Source organism: Harpia harpyja, chromosome 21, assembly GCF_026419915.1.
Source record: "Harpia harpyja isolate bHarHar1 chromosome 21, bHarHar1 primary haplotype, whole genome shotgun sequence".
In the NCBI taxonomy this organism is placed as follows: Eukaryota; Metazoa; Chordata; class Aves; order Accipitriformes; family Accipitridae; genus Harpia; species Harpia harpyja.
The window spans coordinates 3,711,554-3,728,785 of NC_068960.1; the positions used below are offsets into that span (position 1 = coordinate 3,711,554).

At 55.1% G+C, this 17,232-nt stretch overlaps 2 protein-coding genes across 2 annotated transcripts; one reads left to right on the forward strand and one right to left on the reverse strand.

Moving 5' to 3' along the window:
- The first annotated feature begins 8,204 nt into the window (after window positions 1-8,204).
- Window positions 8,205-10,265, forward strand: RASD1 (ras related dexamethasone induced 1). The gene is made up of 2 exons (XM_052772736.1): window positions 8,205-8,621; window positions 8,907-10,265. Exons 1-2 carry the CDS (start codon window positions 8,336-8,338, stop codon window positions 9,455-9,457), a joined length of 837 nt encoding a protein of 278 aa, XP_052628696.1. The 5' UTR covers window positions 8,205-8,335; the 3' UTR covers window positions 9,458-10,265.
- Window positions 10,266-12,171: 1,906 nt separating this feature from the next.
- Window positions 12,172-17,189, reverse strand: MED9 (mediator complex subunit 9). Its single transcript, XM_052772744.1, has 2 exons — window positions 16,976-17,189; window positions 12,172-13,000 (listed from the first exon to the last, which is right to left on the reverse strand). Exons 1-2 carry the CDS (start codon window positions 17,137-17,139, stop codon window positions 12,784-12,786), a joined length of 381 nt encoding a protein of 126 aa, XP_052628704.1. The 5' UTR covers window positions 17,140-17,189; the 3' UTR covers window positions 12,172-12,783.
- Window positions 17,190-17,232: the final 43 nt, after the last annotated feature.

A 17,232-nucleotide genomic window follows, 5' to 3' on the forward strand; every position in this document is an offset into this window, starting at 1 on the left:
TGGTTAATGTTTACAGAAGGAGGCTAAAACAGCCCAGTACCCATAGCAACCAGCAAGGAGAGGACACGTTGCATTATTCAGACAATTTATGTCAGAGTTGGCAGTCCTGGCTCAAAGTCTCTGATGTAAATAAATTCAGATTTGTTGATAGGTGAAATCAGTATTTACCGAAGAGACACATGCTTGTTCAGGAAGGATTAATCTTAACGAGAACACAGCGAGGGCTGTATTCGTGCTGTCTCATTCCCAGTCTGGAGACCGTGTACGCCTTTCCCTGTCCCCGCTGCGAGACCAGGGGGACCCCAGTTGTACCATTCCCATCCCCAGCCAGGATCAGCCCCCCTAGATGGGTGTCTGTCACCCCAGTGGCAGCTGCTTCCCCTTCCATGCCCACAGCATCCCAAAAGCACAGGGGTTTAGTGCTGCGCTGGGACCGGCTTCATGGACTCCTTCCCCCTTGATCTGCCATTTCAAACCCAACCCTTCTCACTTCCCAGCCGCTCCGTGTTGGCTTTGCATTGCACAAGGGTTTTTCTGGGGCTATGCCAGATATATCCCCATTTTTAATAGCTCTTCCCAAAGCAGCCAGTGAGGATTAATGTGTCGCTGCGTTCGCAGAACTGGTTCTGGCTGCCGTAAAGCTGGAGTTTGACGTTTCAGAGGCATCTGCTCTGTTCCCTAAAGCAAAACTGAGGAGCTGGAAGGTGATATTCAAGCCCATCTCGCGCGGTCCTCAGGTGGGGGGGGTTGGCTCTGGCCGGGGCCAGTCCCGGCGGTGCTGTGCTGCACACCGGTGCTGTGGGGAGGAAAACAGAGAGACCATTATTTATATTGTTTTATAGTATTTAACAGTGAGGGACTAAGGAACTCTCCTTCGCCGGTTTTAAGGAAAAAGATGGATTCCTCTCCAATTACCTAATATTTCTAAGAATTTGAGATTACAGAGGGTGGGGATGAAACCTTCAGGCTGAGCATGAAGCATCAGTGGTGTCAGAGCTATTTCGCCCCTTCCCATCCCCAGGGCCAGTGCCTGGCTGCAGCTGGGCCGTATCCTGCACTGATGCAGGGATACGTGGCCTCCAGGTCAGGACGTGGGACTCCTGCTGCTTCCCAAGGAGAGATCTGCACTCTCCGATCCCCAGGACCAGCCGGTTGCAGACCCGGTGCCGTGCCGGCACGGCTGGGCGCATCCCTCCGGCTCTTGGGGAGGTGTTGAGCACCAAGTGGGAGTCCCTGGAAAAGTGGTCATGGGTCCATTTTCAGAACTTCGTGGCTTAAAAAAAAATCCAGTGTGGGGCTTGCTGGGCCCATGTGAGTTTGGCAGGGTGGTTTGTTTGCAGCCTTGGGAAACGCCGCACGTGAGGCTGTGTGCAGATGCCACCGATAACACCTCCCTTGATGTTTGGGACATTTCTCCAGAGCAAACACCAAGAAAGGAGAAATTGGTTAAATCTCAACTCCTGCCTGGCAGGGATGGCAGGGTCACCAAGTCCATCTCACCGCGCTGCCTCGGGTCACCCGTCCTGCCGTGCAGCCCCCAGCAGTGGCTGTGCCCACCCGGGTTTTCTCCGTGTGGCCTCTTGCATGGCTCCCCCGCACGTGTCTCCCCTCCTTGAAACCGCATGTAATTTTTCTGGGGGTGGGGGGATCACCCATACAAAGCCAAACGGCCCCAGCGACAGGCACACGATGCGGGGCCAGCTCCACGCTGGCGGGATGCTTCACCCAGGGACGCTTTGGGAGATGGAGGCTACATCTTGAGGTCCTTTCCCTGAAGGCGACCTGATGGCGGGGACATCTAGAACCGGGGACACATCCCCAAAGGCCCTGCTCTGCGATGTGACCACCCGTAATCCCACGCCTGTGTTTGCTTTTGTCCAGCAGAGCTGCACTGCCTTCACCCAGGGCAGGGATGGCCACTGGCCCTTAGGTGGCAAACACACACGATTAGCCAGAACAGAGAATAAACACATGGTGCAATCAAGGCAGCACATGTCACATCGATGGAGCGATGGAGAAGTCACGATTCTCGTCGGGCTCCTGCCAGGCCCGGCTTGCTGAGTCTGCACTTTTGCTATTTGGGAAGATGGGGGGCTCAGGGCTCTGGAGCTGGTTCCTGCACCCATCCTGATGCTGAGGTTGATCCTCTGCCTGGCCGTTCGGTGGGCAGGGGAGATGGGCTTCTCTGCCAGCAATTGAGATTTGATGCAAATAAAAAAGATGAGCTTTGAGCGCAGGCGGTACAGGGGCTTTCAGGGGCAGTTTGGGCACCGACTGCTTTATCAGAGACCCCTTAATCCAGAGAAGGCAGACGGGGGACATGACAGGACTTATCTTTACAGGGGAATAAACCAGTCTCCGCTATCCCCACTGCGTAGGGAAAGCAGTCTGGGCTTTAAATGGTCACAAAAAAATGTGATGGGAAGAACGCTCTGGTGGGAAGCTATTTCCAGGTGGGAAACCACCAGTGTTGGACCCCAAACAAATGCCTGGGGCAGGACCAGGATCCGTCCCGCCTTGGCAGAGCTGGGGTTGAGCCGCATGGGCACCGCTGGCAGTCTCCTGCTCTGGGGTCTGCGGATGCAGGCAGCCCCCGTCTCGTGGGTGCTCAGGGGATGCTTCAAAATGAGCCCCAGCGCCGGGAGAGCACCAGCACCCTGCCCTCCGCATCAATCCTGCCAGGGACAGCACGGAGACGCCATCCAACCCACTCCAGCCCACCTCCGCCCTCCACCCCAGGGGCCTTTACGCACAGAGCTCCCGCCATGTGCCAGAGGACAAGTTACGAGGCTGTTTTCTTTAATTTGCACACTAAAAAGCCGCCCTGGGACAGCCCGGTGAGCTGGCCACGCTGCGCTGCATCCTCCTTGGATCTTACTTAAAAAAAAAAAAAAATCCGAGGAATGTGCTGCTTTTTCCATGTCGTGTTTTCTTCGGAGGGGAATTGCTTACGGAGCACGGCTCCTTTCTGAATCAGGATCGCAGGAGGGAGGCAGAGCCCCCGGGAAGGAGATGTTGGGGCCAGGCTCTGCCTGCAGTTCTGCTTTGCTGCTGCACCAGGGCTGAGCATTTGCGGGAGCCTCGAGGGTCCTCAATTTGGGCACCAGCACCGAGCGGGGCTCAGCCCTCATCCAGCTCAACCCTCCCCAACCCCAGTGCCTCCACCCGCAGCATCAAACCCTGCGCTGGCCTCAGCCCTCTCCGGTCCCCACAGCCGAAGCAGCGAGGGCAGATGTGGGACCTAGACACGAAACACCTCCAGGCTCCGAGCCTTCAGCACCGGCTGCGCATCCCTCTGCCAGTTCCAGCCCATCGCTGCCTGGCCAGGTCCCTGCCTCCTCTTGGGCTTTTATATACCTATAACCCCAGCAGCCATCGCTATTTCCATGGGAACCCTCCTGAAATCTTTAACAATGCGTCTGCTGGGGACACCAAGCCTCCCTCTCTCCCGTGCCTTATATTCCAAGCCCAGTTGCTGCCCGTCTCTGGTTACAGGTGACATTTCTCTCTAATCCCAGGGAGGCTGCCGCTCTTTGGAAAGGAGCAGAAGGTGCCGGAGTTTGGGGACACGTCCAGGACACGCAAACGCCTTTGTCCATGCCGGATGCTGGCGGGATGCTGCTGTCTCCGAGCAAACCGCAGGCGAGAGGATGGCATGAGATGGGATGGAAACTGGGAGCAGAGAATTCCCAGGGTGCCCCCGGCTCGGGGAACCCCAGTTCTGCTCTGTACGGAGGTCTTGACCCAGCTGTGCCGCGTGGTTATTGACGATGAGTTAATGTCACCTCGGTGAACTCGGAAGGAAGATGTTTCCATGGCGGGAGAGTGGGGCACCGTCCCCGGGGCAGCCGGGCGGCGAAGCCAAGTCTCCCTGCAGAGCGGTGCCACCAAAACCCCAGGTCTCACCATGTGCTCAGCCATCCAGCACATGTTTGCGCTGCCGGTAAGGAAAGCAGCAGCACCAAGAGATCTGCTGGAGCATGCCGCTTCCCCGGCTTTGTACTGCAATACGGGCATTTAGCCCCTGCTGTGGGTTTTTTGCAAGTTTATCACACACCAAAGGTGGGAGAAGAGGAATAGATAGATACAGAAAGTCTGGAGACCATGGCATGGCACAAGCCTGCTCCGGGAACTGCATCTCACCGGGCACAGGGATGGTGTCTCCAAGGGAGCTCTCACCACCCCTTGCCTGGATGACTCAAGGAATTGGGGATTTGAGACATGTCTCAGGCTTTCAAATTCTCTGTTAATCAAATCCCAAATGCTAAAAGGAATCAAGAGACATGAAAAGTGTTGCTAAAGAAGTCGGGGGCGGGGGAAGGAAACAAATAAACCCACCCCCCCGGTCCCCAGCGACAGAGCAGCCTGCTTCTGCATCATATCTCATCTGGGAAAAATTATATGTTGTGAATTACGTGCTTCTTTTGAAAAGCCTTAAAGGAGATTTAATAAAATGAGACAAGCTAATAATATAGGGAATGAATAGCAACCCTGGATGCTGCATCTTGATTTAATCAGATGCTTTTCCCCAGGGGGACGAGCAAGAGCTCTAGCTAAAGCCTCCCTTCCCTTCCCTACCCAGCTGCTCCCTTCTTCCTCCGTCTTCCCGCTCCTCCCATCCCAGGGGAGCAGCCAGGGCAGGATTTGGGGTCCCATAAGACCCCGCTATTCACCAGCAGCCGCTGGGAAATGCACAGCGCAAACGCTGTGGTTATTTGTGAGTGGGCTAATGAGCAGCACACCGGGATGCTGTACACCAAAGAGAGAGAGGGTCCCTGTCTGAAGAACAGGTCCCTGTCCTGGGGGAGAAAAGCAGGAATTGGGGAGCCAGGAAAGCCTGGCTGGGGAGCGGGCTTGGCTCCATGCGCGTACCCGCAAAGCCCTGCTCCAGAGCCAGGGAATGCCATGTGCTGCTGCACAGGGGACAAGCCCTTGGTAGGACGTGAAACATCTTAACGCAACGATAAGGAGCTCATGTCAGATGTGGTCCTCTCCGTGGCCTGGGAGAGGCCTCGGGGTCTGCGTGTGCCAGGGTGGGAAAGGCACAAACGGCTGTTCCAGTCTTGACTTTTCCCCACTTGGACCCGTAGGACCCAGCCGGGAACCGAGGCCGGCTCGACCCTGGGGTGATGATACTTCCCGGCTCTGCAGCACACTCAGAAATCAAAGTCATGTTCTGATGTAATCGTTCTTTTCCGAGTATCCCCCCACTCGCCTGTCCCTGGGCTGGGTAGCGCGATGCACGCTTCTGCCTCCTGGTACATTTTGCTTCCTACATTTTTGCAGAGGCTGGTGCTGCCGCGAGCTCTATTTTGCTGCTTGCACAGTTCGTCCAAGCTGGACCCTGGGGAGCTGCATGTTCTGTTGCGGGGATGTTTGTGTGACTTTCGTGGAATTTCCTTTCTTCAGCCACTCACTTACAGCGGTCGAGTGGGTTTTGTTCGTTGGCAGGTGGCTGGTAAACCCGGGAGGGAGCAAACAGGGAAAGAAACAGCAAGAAACCGGGGACTGATCTGTGCTGAAGATGTTTGATTCCATTAAAGGTGTCTGCAGTCGCTGGGTTTTGTGCACAGCAACCTGCCTGCGGCTCTTGCTGTACCGAGCTGCTGCGCGAGCGAGCAAAGAGCTTGTATCCTCCAAAACTGGGCAAGGAGCAAAACACCCCACAAATGGCAGGATCAAACTCTGCGCAGGTGGTATGGCAGCCGTGGGGCAAAACGCTATTTTTACCTGCCCCTGTTTAAGACTCAGGCTATTTGCAGTCAGGTCAGAAATAGGTAGTGATTTTTAACAGAGTCATAACTGTGGGAAGGCTTTTGCCTCGCAGCGAGGTGGGTCCTTTATCATCAATCACTGGCAGCTGTCTCCCAGCAAACGTGCTCTGCTTCACCAGGAGATGAGTTTCTGGATGATCTTGGGGGACTCAGCCTAATGCCTCGTAATGCTCCTCTCAGGCTCTGCGTGACTCTGCGAGGAGCTGGGCTCTGGCACAGCGCAGGCAGTGCCCACGTCCTCTCCCCAGGAGCTCCTGCAGCCATCACATCTCTTCCACCCGCCCGGGATCCCTGTCCTTGATCCCAAGGGGTCACTGGTAGAGTGGCTCTGGTTGCACCCCGCACCCCTGAGCTGAGCCCTTGGGACCCCGGCAGCACATCTGCCTCGTGGTGTGCTCTGCCTTTGCTGTCACCAAAGAGCCTTTTGGAGGGAGCAAATGGATTTTCCATTACTGAAGCCTGTTAACCTAAGAGAAGGCTTCAAGCAGGCTATTTTTACCCATTCCTGGCACTATTAATAGTTGTATGGTTAACAATAAACACCAACCATAGAATCACAGAATAGTTTGGGTTGGAAGGGACCTTTAAAGGTCATCTAGTCCAACCAAATCAAGATATTTGATTTGTCTGTCCCCCAGAGGTTGGCACTTCCTATTCCCCTCGTTGTTTTCCATCAACCTCTTCACTTTTAAATGATCTTTTTGTTATTTTGGGGTGATACATTTGTGCTCTGTAATCGGCTATTAAACCTCTTCGCTGTCTGGCACACAGATCAATAAACATGGGAAACTGTCTCACTTTCTCTCCCTAAAGTGTCCTTGTGCCTCTGCTGCCGGGCAGGATGTTTCCTTGCAGGCAGGGAGGGGGCTGTTTAAATCGCTGCTCCCTCCCACCCTGCAGACAACTGCGATTTCTCCGTAAACCTTTGGGCAGCGTTTAAATTAATGTCCAAGTGTACGACCACACTCGGGGGAGATGAAAAGCTCAGCAGCAGCCATTTCTCAAGCGGTGCTGATGAAATGCACCGCACTCCACACATTTGTGTGTTCTAGCTGTCCCTGAGGTCCCTCTCGGTGTTGTAGGTGAAGCTTCTGCTATCCTGAATGTTATTTAAGCATCACCTTTTGCTAAGTTTTTTTGGTAATAGATCCTCACAGGTGTTTTTAAGTCAGACCTTCTCATCAGCCTGATGTGAAAGAGGAATTTGGCTTTTCCTGGGCCCCGTCTCTCACTCATGGATGGCACAGAAATCCCTCAGCACAGCAACGCTCCCATTTCCCCGAGGACTATTGCCCGGCTGCTCAGGGAGATGCTGGGTCAGCCAAGCAACGCTGCAGCCCTGCTGTGTCCGGGGAGGCAGGGGGGGGCTGCCTGGGACGGCCCTCGCATCCAGCTCCAGCAAAAAACCCACCAACACAGCACCCCACCAGATCAGGCCCCCCGAAGTGAAGCAGCACCGTGCACCCTGCCCGCCTCGGGAGCAACCCTGCTGCCTCGCACTGCGCCTGCATCCCTCCGAGCATCCTTCCTCCTCCTCCTCCTCCTCCTGGCAGCCCCCCCCAGGGGCTGCAGGGCCCTGTGCTGCGGCTCATGTCCCCAGGCTGAGCTTCCCCAGCCCTACCCGGGGCAGCACCGCAGGTGCGCTGCCCGCGCTGCCCGCGCTGCCCGCGCTGCCCGCGCTGCCCGCGCTGCCCGCGCTGCCCGCGCTGCCCGCGCTGCCCGCGCTGCCCGCGCTGCCCGCGCTGCCCGCGCTGCCTGCCGTGCCCTTGCCTGCCCCCTAGCGGGGGACTCGGCGCTGCAACGCGCTCGGCGCCCCGGGGCTGGGGTCGGGGCTGGGGTCGATGCACCGGGGGGGGGGCACCGGGAGAGGGAGGGAGATTTCTCGCTGCTCCTCTCCCCTGCCCCGCGTCCCGGAGGACCGTAAAGGGGTTTTTTTCTGCCGGGCGGGGGGTCCGCACACCCGTTTCTGCACCCAGAGCGAGTGTAAAAAGGAGCAAAAGGACGTCGGGGAGCGGGCTGGGAAACCCCCGGGAGCCACCCCCCCGCACACACACACCCCTGCCCCGGGTCCCTGAGCCCGGGCAGGGCGGTCGGCAAAGGGGTCCCGCTCAGGGTGTGGGGGGGGTCGGACCCCGCCGTAGGGCGTGCGGGGCCCCGGGAACCCCGAGCCGGTTGCAGAGCTCCGGCAACCCGGCCCGGACTTGCGAACGGGGGACAGCTCGAAAGCCCCGAATCCCCGGGTTGAGCTTGCAAAGGGATCGGCTTGCAAACGGGACCGGGAGTCCGGAGCCGGGGCTGCGGCGGGGGAGCGGGCCGGGCGCGGAGCCGCGCACTGACTCAGCCGCCGCCGCCGCCGCCGCCGCCGCCCCGGGCCGTGACGCGCCGAGGGGCGGTCGCTGCCTCCTCCATATAACGCGGCGGCGGCTGCGACCGTGCAGAGCTCACAGCGGCCTTTCCTGCGAGGGGAGAGGGGCTGAGCGGCCGGGCCGACATCGCCTTCCTCCTGCTCGTCCTCCTCTTCCTCGTTCCTCTCGGTGCAAGCTGCACTTTCGCCGGCTTCAATGAAACTGGCAGCGATGATCAAGAAGATGTGTCCCAGCGAGGCCGAGCTGAGCATCCCCGCCAAGAACTGCTACCGCATGGTCATCCTGGGCTCCTCCAAGGTGGGCAAGACGGCCATCGTCTCGCGCTTCCTCACCGGCCGCTTCGAGGAGCAATACACGCCCACCATCGAGGACTTCCACCGCAAGTTCTACAGCATCCGCGGTGAGGTCTACCAGCTCGACATCCTGGACACATCAGGCAACCACCCCTTCCCAGCCATGCGTCGTCTCTCCATCCTCACAGGTATTTGGCTGGGGAGCGCCAGGAGGAAGGGGGGGGGGTCCCTTGCCAGATCTCAGGTGTTCCTGCCCAATTTGGGGATGTTTTTCCAGTCCCGGGAGGAGGGAGGTGGGATTTTGTGTGTGCATGGGGTGGGTGACTTTTTGCTCCCTGCACGGGGTGGACAGGAGGATGCCAGACCCAGATGCTGCCCAGTCCTTCCCTCCCCAAGTCTCTCTATGGCTTAGGCAGCAGGTCTCTGTGTGTCCCCGTTCCTGCAGCCATCTCACGGTCCCTCTTTGTCCCCAGGAGACGTGTTCATCCTCGTGTTCAGCCTGGACAACCGGGACTCCTTTGAGGAGGTACAGCGCCTGAAGCAGCAAATCCTGGAGACCAAGTCGTGCCTGAAGAACAAAACCAAGGAGAACATAGAGGTGCCCCTGGTCATCTGCGGCAACAAGGGCGATCGGGACTTTTACCGAGAGGTGCAACCCCAGGAGATCGAGGAGCTGGTGGGAGGGGACCCCAAAAAATGCGCCTACTTCGAAATCTCGGCCAAGAAGAACAGCAGCCTGGACCAGATGTTCCAGGCGCTCTTCGCCATGGCCAAACTGCCCAGCGAGATGAGCCCCGACCTGCACCGCAAGGTCTCGGTCCAGTACTGCGATATCCTGCATAAGAAGGCACTGAAAGGCAAAAAGCTGCTGAAAGAGGGGGGCCGGGGCAGCACGGAGGAGGCGTACGGCATCGTGGCCCCCTTCGCCCGGCGACCCAGCGTCCACAGCGACCTCATGTATATCCGAGAGAAAGCCATCGGCGGCGGGCATGGCAAGGAGAAGGACCGCTGCGTGATCAGCTAGGAGCCCCCGCTCGCCCCACGACGGGAAGGAAGGAAGGAAAGAAGGGAGGGGGGAAAGATGCTCATTTCCAAATTGACTTTGGGCAGGCAGGAGGTTGGGCAGGCACCCACCCGGGACAGAGAGGGGGTCGCCTCTTCCCCAGCCTCCCTCCTCCCAAGGGATCGCTTTCATCGGCTCCCTCCCCAGGGGCTGAATTTTGGGAGCGAGGGATGCGAAGGGGGAGGCTTTGGAGGGGAGAAGGGGGGTGTTGCTGGGACCAGCCTCCTCCGGGCAGACAGATGGGGAAAGGGTGAGCTGCCGGGCAGCCAGGTGGGAGGATGAGTGTGGAGGGCACGGACTTCGGCGTTTCTTTCCCTCCCAAACCACCCAGCCTCAGGCACTGCCTTCAGGAGGGAGGGCAGAGGCCTGCCAGCGCCTGCTTGGGGCTTTGGGCTTGTTTTTCTGTTTGTTTGTTTGTTTGTTTTTTTAACTTGAGAAGCTGTGCACGGACTCTGGCTCTGTGTTGTGTGTTCGTCTGTGTTTGCAAAACACGTGCAGAAGACACTCCTAAGCTGTTGCAAAGACATTGCAGAGTTACAGCCCTGATGGACCAAAAAAATGACTCTTGTTTACATTTGTCTTGTCTGATTTACAAGATTTGGGGAGGGTGGGGGGAGCGGAAAGGGTTTTTTAAATAAGAAAATAATAGGCACTTTATGTAGGTATTGTTTATCATGGACATGAACAAAAAAATCTTCAAGTGTTTCTACTGTGGGTGAAACTTGATGTTTTATTTTTTCTACAAATTAATAAAATCTTTTTAAAACGACATCTGCCGGTTTGCCTTTGCTTCCTCGCCCTGCCCTATAGCAAAACCAAATCCTGTTAAACCAAGACCTGAGCCCAACTCCGAGGTGCTAAAAACAGTCTCTCGACTCAATCCCTTTATTACCCCATTTTCTCCGACTCCCAGTGCAAAGGTTTCCGCCTCTGCAAGCAGCCAATTTCTTGCCACACGGGGTAACGAGGGGCCACGCACAGAGTTAGTTACTCAAACGGGTCACCGAGCCAGGACTCTTTCCTCACTTCACTAACGCCAAGTGACGATCCTGCCAGCCCCATGACACTCCGGGCATTGGCATGTCATTCACCACAGTAACCGAGCAAACTGACATCACTTTGTTATAAAGAGCTGATTGTATTTTGTGCTTTTTCCCGATTAACTAAGCACATTTTAATGATGTCAACAGAGAGTGATTCATTTGTGCCCCATCCGGGATATTGTTTTTATTTTGCAATATGAGTAAAGGAAGTACTTTGCTCGAAAGGTCACCTTTGCATCTGATGGTTTTTAATCTCTTCCTAATAACAAGTCACAGTAACCATTGCTAGAAGTGAAAGGGAAAGGGAAAAGCTCTTCAAAGAACAGCTCTCCCTGGCTCCAGCTTCTGTTTCAGTTCATTTTCAGCCCCCATTCCCCCTGCAAGCGGCAGAACAAATCTACGTTTAATACATATTAATGACAAAAAATTCTATCGAAGCCACAAAACTAAGGTGGGTAAGTGAGAGTGCAATCTACCGCTTCAGTTCCGTTTGAAACTTGGATTCACATTGACAGAGTTAACTTGTTCCGGTGCTAAGTGCCAGACATTTCTTTGGAAACACGTTTCTTCCAGCTTCATATATGCCCCGATTTCACAGGAACAGCAACTGGCAAAAAAAACGGAAACCACCATCCAGGCATGAGACACAAGAATTTATTGAGCTGGGACAGGCAATGGCTGGCAGAAAGGCAAATTTCAGTAATAAAAAGACCGTACGTTGTGCTTTGTTTATCTTGGTGTTCTGCTTTACTCAGAGTTTACACACTGGCACCTTCCCAAAGAAAGTACTAGTAAAGTATTCCAGTGGGAACAGAGTAATCTCTACGCTACAGGTGAGTCGCAACCATCCCAGCTCCCAACGAGCAGAATTACTTGCCTCTTGGTTTAGGAAAGGAAAATCCTACTCAAACAGACCTTGCTTCTCTTCTTTTGAAGGCATGAGTGCTACCTGCCCTTGGATGCTGGTTCTCAATGGATATGGTATTTCGCTAGCTGGTTTTTCACCTCTTCCACTGCTGACCTGCACCATCTTTCAGCATAATTCAGAGCACCATGAGATTCAAGGTCCCGTCACATCTCTGTTAGTTGGCGAGATGCAGTGCTGCTTACCAGGTTGTCATCAGCCACCGTAACAGCTAACAGCAAGAGAACAGAGGGCAGGGAGCCCTGGGATCCGTCTGAATGCGATACAACATTCAAGAGCTTTCCATCAGCCACTGGCAAATGTTCAAGCTGCTCAAATGCTTGTGTTTGCGGGAAGCCCCTGGAGCACTTCGGATGCGGAACTTACCCATCCTGTTGAGCCTGACTTGTGTCACGGATGGAATAACTAAAAGCTCTCGTCATTTATGTCCTTTGCTTCGATTCTGCTTGCCCTTCCTCTGCTTTAAAAGAGCAAGATGCCCAACGTACTGCTTACAAGCTGCACTCACCCAAGGAGATTTATGCACCCAAAGCCTACTGAAATCCATTCCCCTGGCAGTCTCTGCTTTGCTCTCCCAAGTCACCCTGCTTCCAAAAAAGTGAGGTAAAGACAGAGGAGCTGGACCCAGGCTACACACGTCCTCCGTGATGCCAAAGCCCTGTCCCAGCTCAGCCCACATCCACTCAGTGAACACACAAGAGGGGCAGTTTGGAATTTCTAAGTCTTTACTTGACTCATCTCAGACACAACCACCACTTGTTTAAAAAAAGAGAAAGAGAGAGAAATACAGAAGTAATTGAAAGCAATCATTCCTCTTTTGACACACAGAGACTGGAAAGTGCCCCAGAGACCCCTCCCAGGCGCAGAGCCAAACAGCTCACCCTTCCCTCTTACGCTCCCTTTTGATGTTTGGCCAGTTTTAAGTGAAAAAAAAAATGCAGAAAATGCCCCCTTTTTCTTGTTGAAGTTAACCAGCAGGTACTTTGACCCTTAGTGAGGAGAAAATATAATGTCTCCACCTTGCTTGAATGTAAAAAAAAACCCAACCACCCCACCCCAAGAGAAAACCAGAAGAGATGCATATATAAATGCACAGTCCTACAGCAGATCAAAGTGAACGTACTGCTGTAATCATCATGTGTGAAGCACACAGTGTTCTGGTTCGGCGTCACATGCCTGCGATCCACACAGACACAACTTCAGAGCAAGGCGATCAAAAAAGCATAGAAGAAAGAAAAGTAAACTTCTGCCACCTTTTTCTCTCCTGTTCAGCCAGAAGAAGAGGTATCTCGGACGCGGACAGCAGACCTGTGCCCTTCCTACTCCTTGGGGATTTCAAACATGCAAAGGCTCTTGTACTTCTGCAGCAGTTCATTTTTGGTCCGGACCTGCTCCCGCAGGTTCTGCAGCTGCTGCTGCTGCTGCTCTGGGCTCACACCAATGCCAGGCATGGAGCTGATCAGCTTCCTCATCTCCTGAAACTTGTTCTTGAGCTCATTCAGCACCTGATGAACATCCTGGCTGTCCTTGTCCATGCTGCAGAGAAGAGAAAACGGAGACACTATTCAGTTCTCCTACTGGAAAGTGAACAACCTGCTGGGGCGACTGTCATTTCCAGTGCAACTAGAGCTTAAACTGGAATCCAGTGGGAAACTTTTGCTCTTGGTATCTACCTACGCACACCTAATTCACCTATCCCAATAAAATGGACACAGATAGATACACAGACTGGGTAGCCTCTGGGGCAAACTGGTTTCCTGCTAATTTCCAGCACACAATCCAGTTGCCTCAGGACCCATCAATTGGATTAGGAGCTGGTTTGCAGCTTTAAAACATTACCATGGAGCAGGCTAAATTCTCCCTCTGTTTCAACTCCTGTATCTCTCTTTGGGGAAGGTAAGATTACATACATATGTTGTGTGTAGGCACCTGGAAAAAAAGATCTCAGTCTCACCGGTGACCTGTTGCTGCTGTAAGACAAAAAATCAATGCAGTCAAACAGCTTGACAGCGGAAAATAGAAACTGTTCCCCAAAGTATCAGAGAGTATCCAATGGCAGAGAAAATGGTACTTTGGAGCTTTAAAACGACTCTGTGGGGATATATACCTAATAAAAGAGAAGCAACAGCTTTTTTTTTTTTTTTTTAAGAGAAGCACAATTGGTTCTGCGGCCAGCTCTATGTTTTTCAAGGATCAGTGTTGTCTGAGGCAGCGTCTGCCCTCAAACCCTCGTTAGTATCTACCGCAGCTTTGTTAGCACCAGCGAGAAGTTTTAACGATTCCAGGCAAAAGCGAGTCCCCACTTCCAGGGTGCCTGTTAATAACGAGAGCGGGATTCTAATGGTCTTTGTAAACTGGAGCCCGTTCAATAGCCAGACCTAAAAATAAATCTGCTTGGCAGGACCAGGGCAGAGAGGTGCTCAGTTGTAACTTTGGGGAATCGTGACATGGCTGAGAGCAAAACTTTTAACCAGATGGTCTCCGTTCGTTTCAAAAGCCTGTTGGAACAAAATATTCATTACTCCCTTCTAAATAAAACTGCAGCTGGTACTACAATGTATCCCCATTATGCAGGCATTCACGGTCAGGTCGGCAGTGGAAAAATACAGGCACACATACAACCCCATGGCACATCTGGGGAAGGATGGGTTGATACTGCCTTTAATCCACTATAGTTGCAGGCTGGCTTTGAGATGGATGTCCTCTCCGCTCCAGGTCTCCCCGAGTCTTGTTCCCTTCCCCACACATAGAGAACTGATGGCTGCCTGTCTGGCTGGTTGATCTAAAGGGGTAATTATTTCAGGTTTGGTGGGTTTTTTTTTTTCTGATGGGTGCTTTTCCTGCTGGATCAAGCCACTGAAGTGACTCCTTCTTTGAGGGCATGGATAGGCAGGGGTGAGGAGGTGTTGGAAGAGACTGCAGCTGCCTGCGGTAACACAGGATTCAACGCAACGTCCAACCACAGCCTGTGCTGATGGACTGCGCATAAGACCCGCCTTAAGGCACAGTGTTCTTCATTACACCAGCACAACCCCCCATCGGTGGAGCCACGAGCTGGGACCTCAGCAGCGATGCCATTTGACTGTACAAGGTTGAAAATATCAGCAAGCCCTGCTTGGGAAAACTCTCTCCAGACCCGAACAACAGGAAAGAGCACGTGTCCTTGAATGTAAGCAAATTTACGCGATACATCCTCACTCCGGAGCACAGAGTCACCTTGGAGATGCATCTTCACAGCTGAGTCAGTGTCAAAACAGCAGGGCTGGGCTCTGCGACTAGCAGCACATAGGATAATACATTTGCCATCTGTCAGAGACATGAGGCAACACATCCCACCACTTGCCTCTGTGGTCCTACCCATTTACAGCACTGTTCAGCGTACCTATGTCTGCTCAAGCCGCCCAGAAAATGCCGTGTGCGAAGCTGAGGGAGGTAGCTGGGTAGCGGGAATGAGCGGCTCAGCAGGACAGGGCACAAGATATCCTCGGTACTGTCATCTGTGTGTCACCATGACCTGCTCAGTGACATATAGGAATCTGGGAGGTCTCGGCCCATGGCCACTGCCCACTTTGCTTATGTACATGCCTGCACCTGGCAATGGGCTTAGCCTCACTTCTGTGGTCTGGCCAGATCAGGCAGGATCGAGGTTGGGGGCAACCGCCCACCCCCAGCACAACAGGGAAGCTGAGGGAAATCAGAGGGTTTGCACTCTCTCACCCATTCTGTATCTGGACCGACGTGTCAGAGGTTTTCAGTCTCTCCTTGCCATGGGTAAGGCTGCAGAGCCACTAAGGGTGAACTTCGCTCACCTTTCAGACATGCTTGCTGCAAGTGAAACATCAGCAGGACGCAAACCAGCTTCAGCTCCTAAATAAGCACACAGGGAAAGGGCAGCCAGGCCCACAGCCAGTGACAAGGGAATTCATGCTTCCCAACCCCTCTGCCTTACCCCGCACTGTGCCCAGGTGAGCGCATGGAGCTGGCCTGGATGGATTTTCACGGCAGAGCCATGCCCCTACTGGGACCTCAGACAAGCATCTCTGAAGGGGTTATCCTGGGCCAGAAACATCACAGTTCTGAGAACCCTTGTACAAGTACCTTTTACCCCTACAGTACTTATCTGGAACTGGGAAGAGAACAATTTAACCCATACCACTGCAGAAGCCATCCCCCTTTTTACAATTCCCCAGAAATGGGCTGCATTCCTGTCCCAGCACTGCCTGTACTTTCTGAGGCTGTTATCAGCCAAACAGTACAGTTATCTGCAGCAATAACCCAGCGCAAGTACAACGCTCCTGCTCCTGGGTGTTAATGGTGGGGCAGTGTACCTGGGCCATGGGAACACATGCACCGCCTGACTGACCCAAACAGCACCCAGATACTGGCATGACTCAGAGCGGAGATGGACTTGGGGCTGTGCCAGCTCCCACTGACACTCTTCCCATGAACTCTAGCTAGGAGAAAAAGGGCAAAGGAGATGCTGGGAGGTTGGAGAGCATCACTAGAGGGGTGACCTCATTGCCCTGCCACCCATCTGGGGCACCCTGAGGATGTTGGCAGTTGGAAAGCATAATTAGAAGGAAGATCCCATTGTCCTGCTCCCCATCCAGGGCACCCCAGGGATGCTGGGGGCTGGAAAACATCACTAGAGGGGGATCCCATTGCCCCACTCCCTGTCCAGGGCACCCTGAGGATGCTGAGGGTGGGAAAGCATTGTTAAAGAGGGGACCCCGTAGCTCCGCTCCCCATCCAGGGCATGCCTGCGGATGCTGGCGGTGGGAGAGCACCGTTCAAGGGGGGACCCCCTTGCTCTGCACCCTGAGGATGCTGGGGGCTGGAAAACATCATTAGAGGGGGATCTCATTGCCCTGCTCCCTGTCCAGGGCACCCTGAGAATGCTGAGAGTGGGAAGGCATCGTTGAAGGGGGGGACCCCATTGTCCTGCTCCCCATCCAGGGCACCTCAGCGATGCTGGGGGCTGGAAAACATCATTAGAGGGGGATCCCATTGCCCCACTCCCTGTCCAGGCCACCCTGAGGATGCTGTGGCTGGGAAAGCATCGTTAAAGAGGCGACCCCGTAGCTCCGCTCCCCATCCAGGGCATGCCTGCGGATGCTGGGGGCTGGAAAACATCACTAGAAGGGGATCCCATTGCCCCACTCCCTGTCCAGGGCACCCTGAGGATGTTGAGGGTGGGAAAGCACCGTTGAAGGGGGATACCCCATTGTCCTGCTCCCCATCCAGGGCATGCCTGCGGATGCCGGGGGTGGGAGAGCACCGTTCGAGGGGGGACCCCCTTGCCCTGCACCCTGGGGATGTTGGGCACCCCGAGACCCAGACAGCATCATTAGAGGGGGGTGGCTGGAGCAGGGACGAGGTGCCCGGCCCGGCCCCGGTGCAGGGCAGCCCCCGCGGTGCGATGCCCGGGGATTGGGGCGGGCAGGGGAGGGGTGGAAGGCCCGGTGCCGGCGGGGAGGGGGCAGGCCCGGTGCCGGCCGTGGCCGCCGTTACCATTTGATGATGTCGTGGACGAGCGGTAGGAAGGAGAACTCCTCCTGGGCGGGCGGCGGCGGCGGCAGCAGCGGCGGCGGCTTCTGCTCGGCGGGAGGTTCGGGCGGCGGCGGCGGCGGCGGCGGCTCCTCGGCGGAGCGGGCGGCGGCAACCCCCGAAGCCATGGCGGAGCCCGGCCGGAGGGAGACCGCGGCGCCGCGCAGTGACGGAGCCGAGCGCAGCGGGGCGGAGCTGGGCCGCGCCGCCGCGCCAGCCGC